Here is a 16,034-nt window from a genome sequence, read left to right as displayed (position 1 = left end):
GTATAAATGTGTGTGTGTATACATATATATACATATACATACATATATATATATTCAGCTCCTGAAACATGGGTTAGGCATTTTGGGAATGTCTCTTCCTCCATGAGAAGCATTAATTTGCCTTGCATATAAATATGGCCAAGCTGGTCAGACCAAATAGACTTTACTTAACTGGTATGTATTTTATGCATTCAGGAGTTATTGCTCTTCAAAGCCAGAATTTTGCACTTGCTGAATTCAAATACTGGCATGAAACTTGTGTGGGAAGCAAGGCCAGAAGTCCAGGTGCCAGTCTGAGCTCAATCATAATTTCCCAGGCAGAGAATGGCAGGTCCCCCCCAGTTGGGAGTGTCCTGTTGAGCCTTGTCAGGCTGGGCACAGAAAGGGAGGGATCTGCAGGAAATACACAAAATATGTGCCTCAAATCCAGGTCTTAATTGTTTTTTTTTTCTTGGGGTTTTATCCCCCCTGCAGAATCGTCATGAAATGCTGACTTTGGAGCCTCTGAATTCCCTCCTGCGAATGAAATGGAAGAAGTTTGCAAGACACATGTTTTTCATGTCATGCTGTTTTTATTTCCTCTACAACGTAACATTAACTTTAGTTTCCTACCACAGGCCTAATGAAAATGAAGTAAGTAGAGCAACTGCACCTCACCAAATTTTACTGACTTTAAATGCAGTAGTATTGCCTGAATTGTACTTAAAATGCTAAACCAGCAGCAGTCACTGGAATTTGTCTGTAGGGAGACCAGGCTCTCCCACAGCAGGGAAGGAAGAAGAACAGTAAGAGGAGATAATTGTATTTGCATCTTGTGTGAGTGACCCAAAGTACAAACACATGATATAAAGAGTGGAGAGGGGCTAATTCTGGAAATCCACCCTGAAGAAAACTCTCCCTGCAAAGGAAGGAACTGCACTCAGGGAGTTCCATGTGGGGAGGTTTCCTGTGGCTTTGCCTTTCAGCCATCAGGTGACACTGAGTGTCTCATTTTGGATGTGTCTTGCAGGCTCCCCCCTACCCCCTGGCTCTGACACGGGGCGTGGGATGGCTGCAGTTGGCAGGGCAGGTGATGGTCATGGTAGGAGCAATATTTTTAGCCATTAAAGAGGTAAGACTTTTGCTAACAAATATATAAATACCTAAAGAACTGCTCTAGATTTATGAATATGCTGCTGATATTATTGACATCCACAATATGAGTGGGGAATCTTTGACATGTGTTATTTTTTAAGTCTTTGGCACAATGTATCACTTGTATATTGACCCTAATTATACATTTGAATACACATGTATTGCTCTGTGAAACAACTATGGGACTGTTTTCCTTTCACATTTCCTTTCAAATATTGATATTTGTATAACATTGATACTGTCATATTGCTGCCTTTAAGGACACCTTTAAATTAGAACCTCTGAGAGTTAAAAAAATTGTAAAATTTTGCCATATACTGCAATTAATTAAACCCAGTAATTGTAAAATTATGCCAGAGAGGACAGGATTTTAAACTTGGAAATTACAACTCTTTAAAAAAAGAAATCCAGAAGTTTTCCAGTCTTATCAGAAAATTATTTTGAATAGATTTTGAGGCCTGTTTGCTCTTACTACCACATCTGTATTTTATTTATCTGCCTGCACAGAGTGTGGCCATCTTTCTGCTCAGGCCCTCAGACCTGCAGTCCATTCTCTCTGATGCCTGGTTCCACTTTGCATTGTAAGTCTGTGTACATGTCCATTTGGTTCTCTGTGAAATGCTTCTCTATCTCATGCCCACAGAGAAGGTGCTGCTGCAGCAGATGCTCACCTGTTTCTCCAGATTATCAGTTTGAGAGGGATGGTTGTAATTTGACCTGCAGCTTTTCTGTGATGTTTTGGGGAGAACAGTTCACTTAAAGTAAACTTTGATCAATATAATCCTTACATGTTAAGATACTTACACTGCCTCTACTGATCCATTTGATTGATAAAAATAATGGAAATGTCCATGGGGAGAATACAAAGCAATATGAAATTACAAATGAAGCATAAAAAGCAAAGTCATCTTGATTTTTCCACTATGTTGTTGGTTTTGTGCTAGTAATTTCTCTTTTACATATATGTTTGTTTTTTAACAGTTTTATACAAGCTTTGCTTGTGATCTTCTCTGTCTTTTTGTACTTGTTTTCCTACAAAGAACACCTCGTGTGTCTTGTTTTGGCAATGGCCCTTGGATGGGCCAATATGCTCTATTTCACCAGAGGTTTCCAGTCCATGGGCATTTACAGTGTGATGATTCAAAAGGCAAGTTTGTTTCCTTTTGGTTTTCCTCCCTTACGACCCTCACTTGTTTTACAATCCAAATCAATTTAATTGCAGCAAATGCTGTGTCTGTATTGTACAGAATTGGTCTCCCTCAGACAACACATCAGGCTCTGAGGCATGAGACAAAAACCAGACCTTTGGGTTTCTCACTGAGAGTAAACCAGTTCACTCAATGAAAGCAGTCTGGTATTTTAGTATGTGCCTCACCTCCATCCCTGCAGAATTCATAATCATAAAATTAGTCCTCATTTCTGATATCTATTTCATTTAATTTCTAGGTCATCCTGCAAGATGTGATAAAATTTTTAGTTGTCTATATCGTGTTTTTGCTGGGATTTGGCGTAGGTAAATATTACTGGAGAAAAGCACTGATGCCCTGTGTGAGTAAAACTTTTAGCATTATTATTCATAAGAACCCTATTTTCATGATGAGAGCTCATGTTGGGGTTTCTTCTGGATATTAAGTTTAGATGTGAACAGAAGAGACACTTGGTTCTCTCTCAACTGCCTGCAGTTCCATTTGGACGTGGGCTCTTTCTGCCTTCTGGAAATCTGTCCTCTGTGTGTTGCTGGGCAGCTCTGGCTGTTTCCCAGTGCACTCTGAATTCTTTGGGATAAATGCCATGTGTTCATAAAGCATGACTGTGATTGACATTTCCTCATGCTTTCTTCTCAGCTCTTGCTGCATTGATTGAGACTTGCCAAGAGGACGGTGAATGTCATTCCAACAGCAGTCTGGGTCCGGTGCTGATGGATCTTTTCAAGCTCACCCTGGGACTGGGGGATCTGGAGATCCAGCAAAACTCCAAGTATCCTGTCCTGTTTCTTCTGCTCCTCATAACTTTTGTTGTGTTGACTTTTGTTCTGCTCTTGAACATGCTGATTGCATTGATGGGAGAGACAGTGGAAGACATTTCTAAAGAGAGTGAGCACATCTGGAAACTCCAGGTTTGTTTGGGAGTCTTAGTGAAGTACATTGGGCTAAAATCTTATGTTCGGTGATGCCTGGGCTGGAATCTTGTGTTCAGGAAACAGAGATGCTTGGGCTGGAATCTTGTGTTCAGGAAACAGAGATGCTTGGGCTGGAATCTTGTGTTCAGGAAACAGAGATGCTTGGGCTGGAATCTTGTGTTCAGGAAACAGAGATGCTTGGACTGGAATCTTGTGTTCAGGAAACAGAGATGCTTGGGCTGGAATCTTGTGCTCAGGAAACAGAGATGCTTGGGCTGGAATCTTGTGTTCAGGAAACAGAGATGCTTGGGCTGGAATCTTGTGTTCAGGAAACAGAGATGCTTGGGCTAAAGGCTCCTGAGCTGTACCTATGGAAACTGGTGCTGGCAGAATGGGTCAGGTATTAACAATGATAATCCCTATTTGTATATTTATATTTCTCTAATTTCAGTATTAGAGAATTGTAATGACTTCAGAATTAACAAAAATCTTAATGGTAATATTATGGCTCAGGTTTGCCACCCCTGCACTGTCTCAGACCTTTATGAATTTTACTCCCCTGCTTATGCCACCAGGGTGGTGTTTCACCACCTTCCCCATGTTCACATCCCAAATTATCATTGATGAGCCACATTATTTGCTGTTGGTTGTGGATGGTGGGATGGAGATTTGACATGTTGTAATGAAACTGCCAACTACATGTTGGATATTGTTAACCATACTCATGTTACTATTTATTGCCCATAGAGAGCCAGAACTATTTTGGAATTTGAAAAATTCTTACCGAAATGTTTGAGGAAAAAATTCCAGCTGGGAGAACGGTGTAAAGTGGCTGAAAATGACACCAGGGTGTGTTTAAGGTAAGGCAAAGCTGGAATGCTGTGCTAGCAATTCTGCTCCAAGGTTATTTCTCCTCAGAACTCTCTTTAAAATATTTCTTCTATCCCAACAAATTATACCAGGTGTACAAAAATACAGTTTGGGAGTTTATTCTGTTGTGACCAATTGTTTAAAAAAAGGGAAGATGTAGATTTTTTTTTGTACGTAGATAATTTTTTCATAACAAAACATATTTTCATCTTCACATGGTTTTAATGTACAAGCATCAAGTTTGCTTGCAGTAAATGTCACTTTGTCATAATTTCCTTTGCATCTTAGCTTAAAAATAATTACATTTAAATTTGATATTACCATATTAAAGAATATCAAAAATACTTGAGGTGAGTTTCAAGCTGTACTCAAAATGTGTTGCATTATAAAACAGACAAAATTATTCCCACCCTCACAGAGCACAGGACACTGCAAGGCACAGTCAGCCTTTTAGTCCCAGCAAAGAGGGTGTAGGTGGTAAAATGTGACTATCCCAAGAAGGAATAAAAAGGAAAGTGCAGCAATGTAGATGGGAGACAAGGCATGATAATAACACAACTTCTGTACAATACAAACAGGATTAATGAAGTGAAATGGACTGAGTGGAAAACACACGTTTCATTTATCAATGAAGATCCAGGGCCAACAGGTACTGTGGGGTTTTATGACACTGTATTTTGGAAATATTTTCTTACAAATGCTTTGATGTAGTTTTATATTTTTAAAAATATAAATTTATCATCTAGATATTCAACCACACTTTTGTTACAGAGACTAAAGGTCAGTATTGTAGGGCTGTTGAATTATTTTTCAGGATTTGGAGAGAGGTTTGGTTACAAACATGTATTTTTGTGATACATATGGGATGACTAATTGCCCCTCATCAGTCTTGACCAGGAAATCCAAGGCTCTCCTGCTGCCAGTGCTGGGCTGTTGTGGAGCCACGAGCTCAGCCCAATGTCCCTGGGGCAGAGGGAGTCAGGACCCAGCAGGGGCGTGTGAGGGTCTGGGCCTTGCTCTGCAGTCTCATCTCCAGCCAATTAGCATTTATATTGCTTAGCAGAATGAGCTCAGTAATAAGGAAAAGGGGCAGCCAGAACAATTTCTGTGTAAGATATGGTAGTAAACTGACAGCTTGCTGTTTCAATAAAATGCTTATTTTTAACAAAAAAAAAAAATGTGCAAAACTCTGATCTTGCATGTACAGTTTCTACCATATCCTGTTTTGTTCACAATGCATTTTTTTGCAGATCCAAGCAAAATTCAAGATAATTCAAGAACTAATAGCAAAAACACCCTGAATACATTTGAAGAAATGGATGATTTGCCTGAAACTTCGGTTTAGTTGTGCTGTGTCTGATATGTGGCTGTTGTGAAGGTTGAAAGCATCAGCAGTGGCTGCTGGAAGCTTTGTGGATGTTTTTGACAGCTGTAACCAGCTGGAAAAAACAAACTTTCAGTGACACAGTCTGATGGTTTGAACCCATTTAATCAGGGCAGCTGAGCTGAAGTAAAATGGACTATTCATGGGTTCAGTTTTGAGCCTCTCAAACTGTTGCTGTCCAAGTTTATGTGATGCTACTCAAACTTGGATCTAGATGTTTAACTGGATAAAAAAAGGTCAAATGTGAGATATTTCTTCCTTTTGTGGAAAATTAAGGTCATCGTGATCCCAATCTGCTGGTTTTTGGAATCTCTAACTCATGAGAAAACTCATTTTGTACACTGAACAAAGTTAAGTTCTTGTCGTGGAGAAAAGAAAAGCATTTCAGTTCTGAAGACGACTAAATGAAGTATGTTCTTTGAAATAACAGGGTGCTGGATACCTTTGCAGCTTCTGCACTCACTGTCAGTGTTACTGGAGGCTTGGAGAAGCCTCCTCAGGTCCCAGTAGCTTCACCTGATCTGTCTTCCTCTGTGCCATCCCCAGGGTATAATGTGGTGGTTACTGCTTTTGATTTATTACTGAGTCCAAATATCTCTCCATAAAATAATAGGGCAGAAATATCGTTCATGATGGAGGATATTTCTGAGTTTGTTCCACTCACGATGCCTTCACTTTTCCTCCCTGGCTTTTCCATGCTGTTGCATCCTGCTACATAAAATAAGTTATCACCTTGAAAGTTCTTCTGAATTAATTTCTGCATTCAACCACTTCAGGAAAATGTCAGTATTTCTTCCCAAAATGAACAGAATAAGTTCAATGCAATGCAATTGCAGACGTGTTATATTTTTTTATTCAGAGGACAATGTAATGCATTTCTGTAGCACTTTTTATTTCACTACCTGTGATGACCCAGTACTATGAATTATATTTTTTCTATTTTATATATATATATAAAGAAATATTTGTTCTATGTACTTTCAAATTTCAGTTAATACATTCTGTGTATTCAGTGTCATGGCTTTTCATCAGACCTCTATTCATGTGGTGCCTGTTTTAAAGGTGCTGTTTCAGGCAAAACTCAGGGGAATTCAGTTCTTTGTTTGAATGATACTGAGAATTGCATTGGATTTTACAGCTAAACCTGCTGTGGGGAAAATGTCCCCCAGGACTTTGTTCCCCCAGAGGAGGGCGTGAGGGAAGGACAGCAGGGATGGGGAACGTGGCTCTGCCTCCTCCAGATGCTGAATCCTCTGTCTCCTGCCATGGATGGGACCCAATGGAAACCTTCAGTTGTGTTTTCACAGGAACTTGAGGGGAAGGACATTTATGTGCACCCACAGCCCACGGGATTACCTGAGCATCGTTTGCCTTCCTTGGTAGGGAATGTGAGTATGAAAGTTAAAATTCCTGTGGTCTCAGAACTTTTCTTCTTTGCTGGTTAATTTTGCATCGAAACTTCCAACGAAGAATTTTGCCTCAGGACTCCACAGTTCTGTTTGGACTCTTTTCAGTGCCAGTTTTTGTACAAAGGAAAAAATACCTCTTCACACTACTCAGGAACAGACTGAACCACATTGCTGTGGGCAGGGTTGGCACTGGGAACAGGCTGAGACACCTCCGTGCAGTGCTGAGGCCACGCTGCAGGTGTAGCTGTGGAACAGGGAGAGCACAAAAGCCCTGAAAGGACGTGCTGTGCCAGTCCCAGGTACAAACCCAATGGATAAGCTGAGGAAGAAGCTGAGGGGTTGTTTCTAAAAGTTCTTACTGAGAAAATCCCCTCCTTGTGTGGCCACAGAGCTCTGCCACATCACACACATTGTCTCCTGTCTTACACTATGAATAATGACTACAGCAGGAAATTTTGTGCTTTTTATACAATGTTTATTTAAATTAAGGGAATAAAACCTGTAATTCAATAAACATTGTCCTCGGTTTTTAATTTATTGCCATAGAGTAACACAAAGACAAGGAAAAAAATACTTTAAATTTAGTAGTAAATAAGGAAGACATTCCTTTTCAAATGGTACAATATGGGGATTATCTGAACAACTAATCTCTGTAAATAGTTAATTAGTGTATCTTAATCCAAAGTTCTTAATGGCTATCACCAAATTGTCAAATACCTTACAAACAACTTAAGAAAATAAATTAAACCCCCATTTTCTTCTCTTTCTCAGTTACTATGACAGACTTTCACTCTACAGATACAGAACAAGTCTTGAAATTCTGAAAAGTCTCCCCATGTGGAATTCTTCTTATTTTCCATTATGAAACACTCAGATGCAATGCAGTGGTTTGTGCATTGCTCTTCATCAAAACACATGTAATTGCTTAAATCTTGCCTTCTTCATTGAAAACTTCTGGGGTACAACAGCTGATGAAGATTTTATTTGGAAAATGTTACAAGCAGTAGGTGTATAAATCTGGAAAATTGAAAGGCTGTAAACTTCTCTTTTCTCCATTGCAGTAGAAATTTTCTCCTAAAGCTTCACTGGTTAAGCACATCTTTTTCTTCTGAAGTTGAATATTGCTCCAATATATTTCCAACTTCTCAATACTTCCGAAATTCAACCCTTGTTCTCTTCAAATCAATGTTCAATCAGAAAGAGCTGGAGTTAATCTTGTCATACTCTAAATAGCTTTACATTTCATTTTTGTGTATTTTTCTCAGAAATCCTGTATTTTTAGCTTATTTTTATCTTTGCAAGTATAAAAAGAAAAACAAAACAAACCTAAAGGCCTCTCTCCTTTAGCACAGTGTGGGTTGGTCACATATAATATAATTTACAATATCATTTATGAGATACCCTTGCTCTGTTTCTCTTTCCCCAGTTTTTCCTTTCCTCTCACATTTTGTGAGTTTACCTGAGGAATTAGTTTCAAGGATCACCCTATTTATAAAAAGCCTTGGGTATTGAAGGTTTGGGGTTATAAAATAGAAAAACTGAAGGGTTTTTTAATATAATGTGGGGGTTTGGATAAGAATATTCATAAAAACTTCATAAAAATATTTCTTTACATCTATGGGAGTCCTTTAGAACAAGTAAACAGGAGCCATAATCAGCATTATGACAGTATGTCTCATCTGAAAAGTGCTCAGCAAGGTTAATTAAATTACAATTTAAAATTAGATTCTGCATTTATTTATTTATTCCATGAATTATTGCTGAATGACCCTGGATTTCACGAAGAAAGACACTTTTTTAAAGGAAGATGTGTAATAAACTCTAAGATGTGCTCTGGTCTGAGCACCTGAGGTGTCTTGCAGTGAGTTTAATTTTCTCTGTTTTAACAAAAGCTTGTTTCTTTTCATAATATGCAGCTTCATTAATAAATGTTGGATAGACTGTGCAGTTCCCTTGATATGGAATGACTTCTCCATCAAGAGTCAAAAACAGAGGATCCCCATTTTTCAGTGGCTGCCAGTCTTGATCCTTGGGGAAAAGAAATACAAAGAACATCTTTACTTTCAGGTTTTTGTGTATTTTATGTGATTCCTGAGCTTATGCTCAGTAATTATAATTTCTGCAGTTTATGGCAATAGTTTTTAAAACAATTCCTTTCTATATTCAGTACATAATTTTGAGTGTCTGGCCCTTGTTTTCAGGCTTGTAGAGAATTCACTGGTAGAGGGAACTAAAAGGAACCTGCAGATGCTCACAATTCATCAAAAACAGATCTTCATTTTAGAATTAAAAATTAGATTTATCTTTTAAAATATAAGCTATCCTATGGTCTTTTCCTTTCAGTTTTAGGTTCAGAACTCACTTTAGATTCAGTATCTTAGATTCAGTGATTCCCAAGTCAGTTCCTGAATAGTGTATGACCTTAGTGAACCATAAGGGAATGTCTAAAGTATCCAATAAACCCACTGGCAATATTGGCATTTTAAATATTTATTAATAAAATATAGAACAATGAGCAGAAGCAGCACAAGAATGCATAGAAAAGGTCACAAATAGAAACTATTACAGAATTTACCTGTAGTTTAGGATGAATAATAGCAATAATTTCACCATTTTTATTCCTGGGATAATCCACTCTCTCCATTATTTTAAAAACCTCGATTGTACATGGTGGAAATTCCTTTCCTAGAAAGAATAAGTGTAATTTAATGTTGAAATGAATAACTGCATATTGAGAAGAACAACACATTATTTATTCTCTTTAGAATGGCTCAAGCCATGAGGTTCTCCCCTCAAAGTAAGTTGCAGAAAGAGGGGCCAGTCCCACATTGTGGCATATGAAACCCTAAATTTGCTGCTGAAATGTGACTTTCCACTGTATAGTTAAAAAGATCTCTTTTGTAGATGAAGAAATCAATGAAAGGCCTGTGCTTGATAGTGCTGCACAACACAGAAGGATCTCAGTGGTATTTAATCTTCACCACTCCAGCACAATAATTGAAATTCTGACATCCAAAACTCTGCTTTATTTTCCTTCTATTTCAAAAAAAAAAAAAAAGAAAAAAAACCACCACCCACTGACAAAATGTACTCTGGAAGAGTTGAAAACACTTATTTTGTCAGGATATATTTTAGATAGTACACAGGTCTAACCAAATCGTCCCAAATGTATTGACTTTCATTTTACAGAACAATTTTCTGCCCCTCTTTCAGCTGTTTAACTGTAAATTGTTGTAGCCCAACTTATTTAAAATATTCTCTTACCACAGTGCACTGACATGACACAGGAGGGTATAAACTCTCATTACCTTCATTAAAAAGCTGCACAAAATCAAGGCCATGTTTGACAATCTTCCTCATTTTGTCCAGAATATCAGCTCGAGCCACACCCTGTGGCTGCGGCCCCACCTCGACACCTGTTTGTGCATAAGGGAGGTTATTAATGTAGCAGTCACACATCACATGCTTACACTGCACAGCAAAACCTGATGGGTCAGGGTTTAACGTCCAAGAGGAATTACACAGCACAGTTATGTGATTTTTAAGGCAACAGGAATTTAACTCAGCAATCAGCATCAGTTAATATGCACATTTCTGATTGTGCTGTGGGGGTAAGGGAAAGGGTCACTACATATATTTCTTGTGCCTTTCCTCATCCTCTCCACTCATGCTGCAGTTTACAGAACTCATTGTTTAGGGTGAAAAGCAAACTAATAATTACTTTTTTATGGTTATCCCATAAATTAAAAGGTTCACCACTTCCATGCTGAACAGCAGTTCCCTTTCCTTTACCAGAGGTTCCTTCCTGACTAACAACCACAATTTCAGCCTTCAGAGGACACAAACATTGCTTTTCTGAAGCTGGTTCTTCCTCCTTCCTCTCATACATTATAAATACTTTTCTGCAAAAAGTGGGTTAATTGAGTTTAAGAATTTCCATCTGCTTTCTGCATTTTGCAAGCCAGAACTCTGACTTTGTAAATCAGAACTCTTCGGGAGAATGAATAATCACATAAATCCAATTCAGTAACTGTATTGTCAAACAAACAGATACTCTTGATCACAACATAATGAAATGAACATATTTGGAAGCAGACGTATTTTCAGATCATTTATGGTGGGTTAAAACAGTTTTTAGTGTTCATATTTACCAACAGGATGTTTTGCTACAGATCGAGTTGTGGCGTATTTCAGGCTGGGGTGTTCGATCAGCAGAGCAGGGCAGAGTTCTGGAGCCAGAGCGTTCTGTGGAGATGGTTTCAAATTGTCTTTGTTATGCAAATGGTTTAAAATGTTGTGCCACAAAAGATTACTGATGCAGAAGTGATTTACACAATGTCTTCAATATGTTGCCTTTATTTCAAGGCCCTGAAGGAAGTAGGACATCTTTAGAAAAGGTACAAAGCTGTGTTTGTTGGTCTGGGGTCCATTAACTCAGGCCAGGCAGCTCCTCTGAACCAGAACTGAGCACAGTCCTGGGCCCAAAGTGCCAGCGGGGAAAAAATCCTCAGCACTTCCAAAACTTAGAATTGAAACACAGGAAAGCAGATTTCAAGGTGGGGGGTTGGTGGTGGTTTTTTTGTGGATTGGGTTGTTTGTTTGTTTGTTGGTTTTTTTTATGTGTGTTTGATTTTGTTACGGGGTCACAAATTGTGAATTAAGCTTTATTTCAATTTTCTTTTTTGTAATTTTAGATTTCTTTCTTTATCACTGCCCACCACTGCTCTTCATATAATTTTAGTAATAAGTTTTCTATATCTTAGAAACATTTAAATGGAATATATAAATTAAGAAAAAATAATGTTAAAATAGACCTTGTTTGTAAGGAAAATAAAATAAATTAAAATTCCCCACCTTTGGCCTAACCTGGATTCCATCAGTCATTGTCCAGGTCACAAGAATTCAACCATATTATGTTTAAACCATCACTTTTGCAAACCTCATTGTACCAAAATTTATCAGCCTCAGGATCACACAATCCAACAAACTAAAGCCATATCACTATTCCCATAAATACTGATGAAGGGAACATTTGTCACTACCCAGTTTCATTATTTTTCACATGTCTTTATTTAATGAAATTAATGTTTAACTATTTAGCATGTGTGACCCAAATTTATCCAAGTTCCTGACAGAGCAGTGTGAAGGCAGATTAAATTACATTAATTTTCATGGATGTTATTCTAAGCATTCCTCTTTGCCCATCAGTCTCACTAATGCTCATTTTAATACATGAAGATTATGATGATTTAAAATCTGAATTATAATCAAATTATTAATTATCTCTGATTAAACCCCCCATCCTATGAGTAATTAAATATTTTAAACAGTTTTGCAGAATAAAAAAATTATATTTAAAGAAACTACAAAATAATATATAGTAATACAACATCACAACTAATAATCTATTTTAATAGTTCATTTAAATTAGTTTTACCTTGATATAATGAACCATTTGAATTGTAAAGTCATCCCTGGAGTTTTCAAGAATAAGGGTACCACCCATGTTAGAAGTGGTGTTGTGAAGGTCAAAAATAAGGTCATAGGCATCATCACTGCCTTTTGGACCAAATATATGATTGATTTCCTGAGCCCTCCTCACTTCATATGGAATATCTTCCACCACTGGCCTGCTGTTAATATCAGTACAAAGAAATTAGTGAGCTCATTCCACGGCTTTACAGTCAACAAAATATGTATAGCCTTTTCTTTTTACTTTAATTCCATAACTGACTGAAGTTGAAATCACCTATTTAATTACCAAACTCTTAAAATTGGCTGAATTTGTGCTTGAAAAAAACCAAGTGTGATTGTTATACAGGCCTTACTATTGTGTCTTGTGCAAAGGGTATTAGAATTATTCAATCTGATTTTAGCTGGAGACTCTTTACATCTCTTTTATTTCTTTCCATCCCACAATTTCCCCCTAGTCATAAAACTAACCAAAAATTTATCAATAACTTGAAGCACTTCCAAGCCTGGATCCACCTCCTCCTGGAGACAATATTTAGATATCAGTCCACAAGGTTTTGCCTTGGACATCATCCCCAAGGTCTTTTGTAACATGCTTTATTTTTTGTCTTCTCATGTCCTGTTGCTTTGAGTCTCAAAGCTCAGTGAAGAGTCTCAAAGCTCAGTGAAGAATCTCAAAGCTCAGTGAAGAATCTGTTCCTCCAGTTTTAATTCTTGTGATTTCAGGAGACTCTGCCTGTATTGTGTTTTTAAAAATGGGCTCAGTGTAAGGAAGGTGAGGGCTCTGTAGGACCCTGAGGTCTGACACAGACACATCCATCCCACGTGGTAACAGAATATAAACCTCCTGTGGCCTCAGACCTGCTCCCTGTGGACACCAAATCCGATTTGGATGACAGGCTTGGGAAACACCCAAGTACAACCCAGGCACACCCACAGTCTCTTGCACTAAATTCAGTTTTCTTTCTCAGTACAGCTCAAGCTCTGTAGTATTTGATTTTTTTAAGAAATACTGGCATTAGGTTGCATAAAGTTTTGTTAATACTACCAAAACACCTTTCTAATTCCATGGGTAAACAAGAGGTTGCTGAGGAAAATTATGGGCTCACCACTGCTGGATCATTAGACAAGACATGCAGCTGATCTACTGGTGTGATGGAGGTGGATTAGATTGTTTGTGGGTCCCTAAAGCTCATTTTTCTATTTTGGACTCTGTATATCACAAAATCTACCTTTGTATTCTTTAGTTCTGCCTTTGAAATTCAAGGTTTTGTCACATAAGACTTAAATTTATGCTTCCTATTGAAGTCAATGGGATTTTCACCACTATTTGCAGTAGCACAGGATTTCACTCTCCTTTTTCTTATTTTGTAAAATCTTAATTTATAATCTTGAAGGTTCTACACTGAGAGAGATCAGGGAAGGCTTTCCAAACAGTCAGGAGTGCTGTGATAAGACCAGGCATCTTCGTAGGATTTACTGAGGAGTATTATTTAAAAAATTAATACAACCAGCAGGTGTCTTAATCTGTTTTTTTTCAAGTGTTCTACGCTCAAAGCAGCTGCAAGCAAACAAATCCACTTTCATTGTTTGTATGTTTTCCCTAAGTAAACAATTAAAAGAATGGCCTCAACACTTATGTGTTAACATCTGTTTATGTCAGATGTAACTATCAACACAAAAATTCCAAGATGAAAAGCCAGATGAAAAGGTGTGCAGGGTAAGAGTAACTATGCTTGCAAAATATATGAAATATGTATGTTTTTCAGTGTATTCACCTTTACTATTAAGAGTTTCCTGAAGCAGAATTGCCTGGTCAGCCTACAACTATACCAAGAATAAGAGTGTTTATACAGCATCTGGAATAGATGTCTCAAGAGCACAGAAGCTTCAAATCCTACTAAAAATATAAAATCAGTTACTATCTTACAGTAATTACAGATTGTATTTCTTCTAAAATAATGAGTCAGGTAAAATATTCAGATTTTTTTGGCTATCCTTTTTCCATAGATTATTTCTAATTTAGCTAATTTCAAGTTTTCATCTTTACTGTCCATAACTGGAATTAAATACCCTTCCCTGATTTGTGTGTCTTCCTTTCAGATACTCAGATGTTAACATTTAAATTGCTTTTATCTGCTATTTCCTGCTTGTACAATTGTATTCAGAAGAGCCCCAAAGCTAAATTGCACAAGACATGAGAAATAATGACTTTGCAACTCGAACAGTGATACTCCAGTCTACACAAACACAGCTCATCTAATGCTAATTCAAGATACTGTGCTTGGGATAATGTGTTGGCTCGACACTCATTCTACCAGCAATAGAAATCAATGTTAACACCCCATGCAATTTGTGCTTTTTTGGGTTAAAGGTCAGTGATTGCACAGTACAAACAGCAGTGGAACTTGCATTAACATTTAATCCAGAAAGGAAGTCCCTTAAAGTTTTAAATCTCAATTTTAAAAACCAGAAAAGTAAAACCAACAGAGAAAATACAACTGTTCTTACCCAAGACTGTCAGGGTCAAAAACCCGGTTGAGATCACAGTCAATGTATCTCGTGCACTTCTCCACAGCCCTGGGGTTGGTGAGAAAGGGTTTCACTTCCACTCCAGGTCTCTGGATCTCGGCTCCGTTCTGCTGCCACTGCCTGACCAGGAACACCCCTGATAACTCATTGCCGTGTGTTCCCCCAAAGACACCGACCCGTCTCACCGGGGCTGCAGCAGGAGCAGAGCAGGAGGAACTCATGCTCTGCAGCAGCTCCAACAGCTGCTGAAGGAAAGCAGAGAGGAATGGAAAAGTAAAACTTCTGTCTCAAAAAAAAAAAAAAGAGTAAAAGTCTTTTCAATAGGACTCTTTAAGCCTGTTTAGGTCGGAAGTGAAAGAAAGTGACTGAACATTTCCTAAGAGTTCTGGAGTCCCGTTCCGAGGCGGGAGCTCCAACCTGACCCTCCTCCCTCCCAAGGAGCCTCCCTGCGGTTTCCGTATTTAGTAACGTCTCCCAGGCTGTTATGGCACAGTTCAAAAGTTAACTTCTCCAGGAAACCTCTAATAATATGTGCCATATAGAAAAAGCCTGTGCTAATGACAGTACAAAAGACTTTTTTTAAATGTAAACTTTTTAAATGCTCTTAAATATCTCTGATATTTTTGCACTGCAAACGAGGTGTAACAAGTATTCTCATATTTGGTTACATAAATACTACATTATACAAGAGCAGAATTCTTTTAAGTGAGCAAAAACAGTAACATGAGAATCTCCTCCTGGCCCTAGTCCAGCACATAATGCTGAAACACCAAGTATTTTCATCTAAAACATCAAGAACAGCTGAGTTCCTCAAAGCATGTTGTGGCTTGTATGACCTGTTTGGTTTTATAAATGTGAAGAACAGTGATTAGAAGGAATAACAGCTGAAATTACAGTGCAATTTATCCACGACTCACCCAGTGCTCCTGGCTCCAGTTCTGTCCTGGGATCTGCTAGCACAGACCTCTAAAACATTGAAACAACTTTGCCAGGGACAGCCCTCTAACTTCTGCAGTCTCTTATTAAAAAGGAAACAGATCTAGACCACGATGGGACAATAGTCGTGTTCTTCCCTCCAAAAAAACTTAGTAAGCAACTTTCCTTCCTTCCCAAA

The 16,034-nt window shown here is 38.1% G+C and overlaps 2 protein-coding genes across 4 annotated transcripts in view; one reads left to right on the top strand and one right to left on the bottom strand.

Moving 5' to 3' along the window:
• Window positions 1-7,701, top strand: part of TRPV3 (transient receptor potential cation channel subfamily V member 3) — a 20,588-nt gene extending 12,887 nt beyond the window's left edge. The window contains exons 10-18 of the mRNA XM_071575152.1: window positions 475-633; window positions 1,010-1,111; window positions 1,642-1,715; window positions 2,116-2,281; window positions 2,581-2,647; window positions 2,979-3,250; window positions 4,001-4,113; window positions 4,702-4,772; window positions 5,374-7,701. Coding sequence (XP_071431253.1) covers window positions 475-633; window positions 1,010-1,111; window positions 1,642-1,715; window positions 2,116-2,281; window positions 2,581-2,647; window positions 2,979-3,250; window positions 4,001-4,113; window positions 4,702-4,772; window positions 5,374-5,468 — 1,119 coding nt within the window. The 3' untranslated portion in view covers window positions 5,469-7,701. The remainder of the gene's footprint in view (window positions 1-474; window positions 634-1,009; window positions 1,112-1,641; window positions 1,716-2,115; window positions 2,282-2,580; window positions 2,648-2,978; window positions 3,251-4,000; window positions 4,114-4,701; window positions 4,773-5,373) is intronic.
• ASPA (aspartoacylase) lies at window positions 7,359-16,034 on the bottom strand. 3 transcript variants are annotated; one of them, XM_071575155.1, is made up of 7 exons: window positions 15,838-16,034; window positions 14,900-15,165; window positions 12,354-12,549; window positions 11,068-11,161; window positions 10,225-10,332; window positions 9,492-9,601; window positions 7,359-8,944 (listed from the first exon to the last, which is right to left on the bottom strand). In XM_071575155.1, exons 2-7 carry the CDS (start codon window positions 15,139-15,141, stop codon window positions 8,738-8,740), a joined length of 957 nt encoding a protein of 318 aa, XP_071431256.1. In that variant the 5' UTR covers window positions 15,142-15,165; window positions 15,838-16,034; the 3' UTR covers window positions 7,359-8,737. The 3 variants fall into 3 exon arrangements, with proteins under 3 accessions (XP_071431256.1, XP_071431257.1, XP_071431254.1); XM_071575156.1 differs by having other exon boundaries at window positions 14,900-15,162; XM_071575153.1 differs by lacking the exon at window positions 15,838-16,034 and having other exon boundaries at window positions 14,900-15,378.

This window comes from Pithys albifrons, chromosome 21 (genome assembly GCF_047495875.1).
Source record: "Pithys albifrons albifrons isolate INPA30051 chromosome 21, PitAlb_v1, whole genome shotgun sequence".
In the NCBI taxonomy this organism is placed as follows: Eukaryota; Metazoa; Chordata; class Aves; order Passeriformes; family Thamnophilidae; genus Pithys; species Pithys albifrons.
The sequence above is the reverse complement of the archived record's forward strand: the minus strand, read 5'-3'. Positions and strand labels throughout refer to the sequence as shown.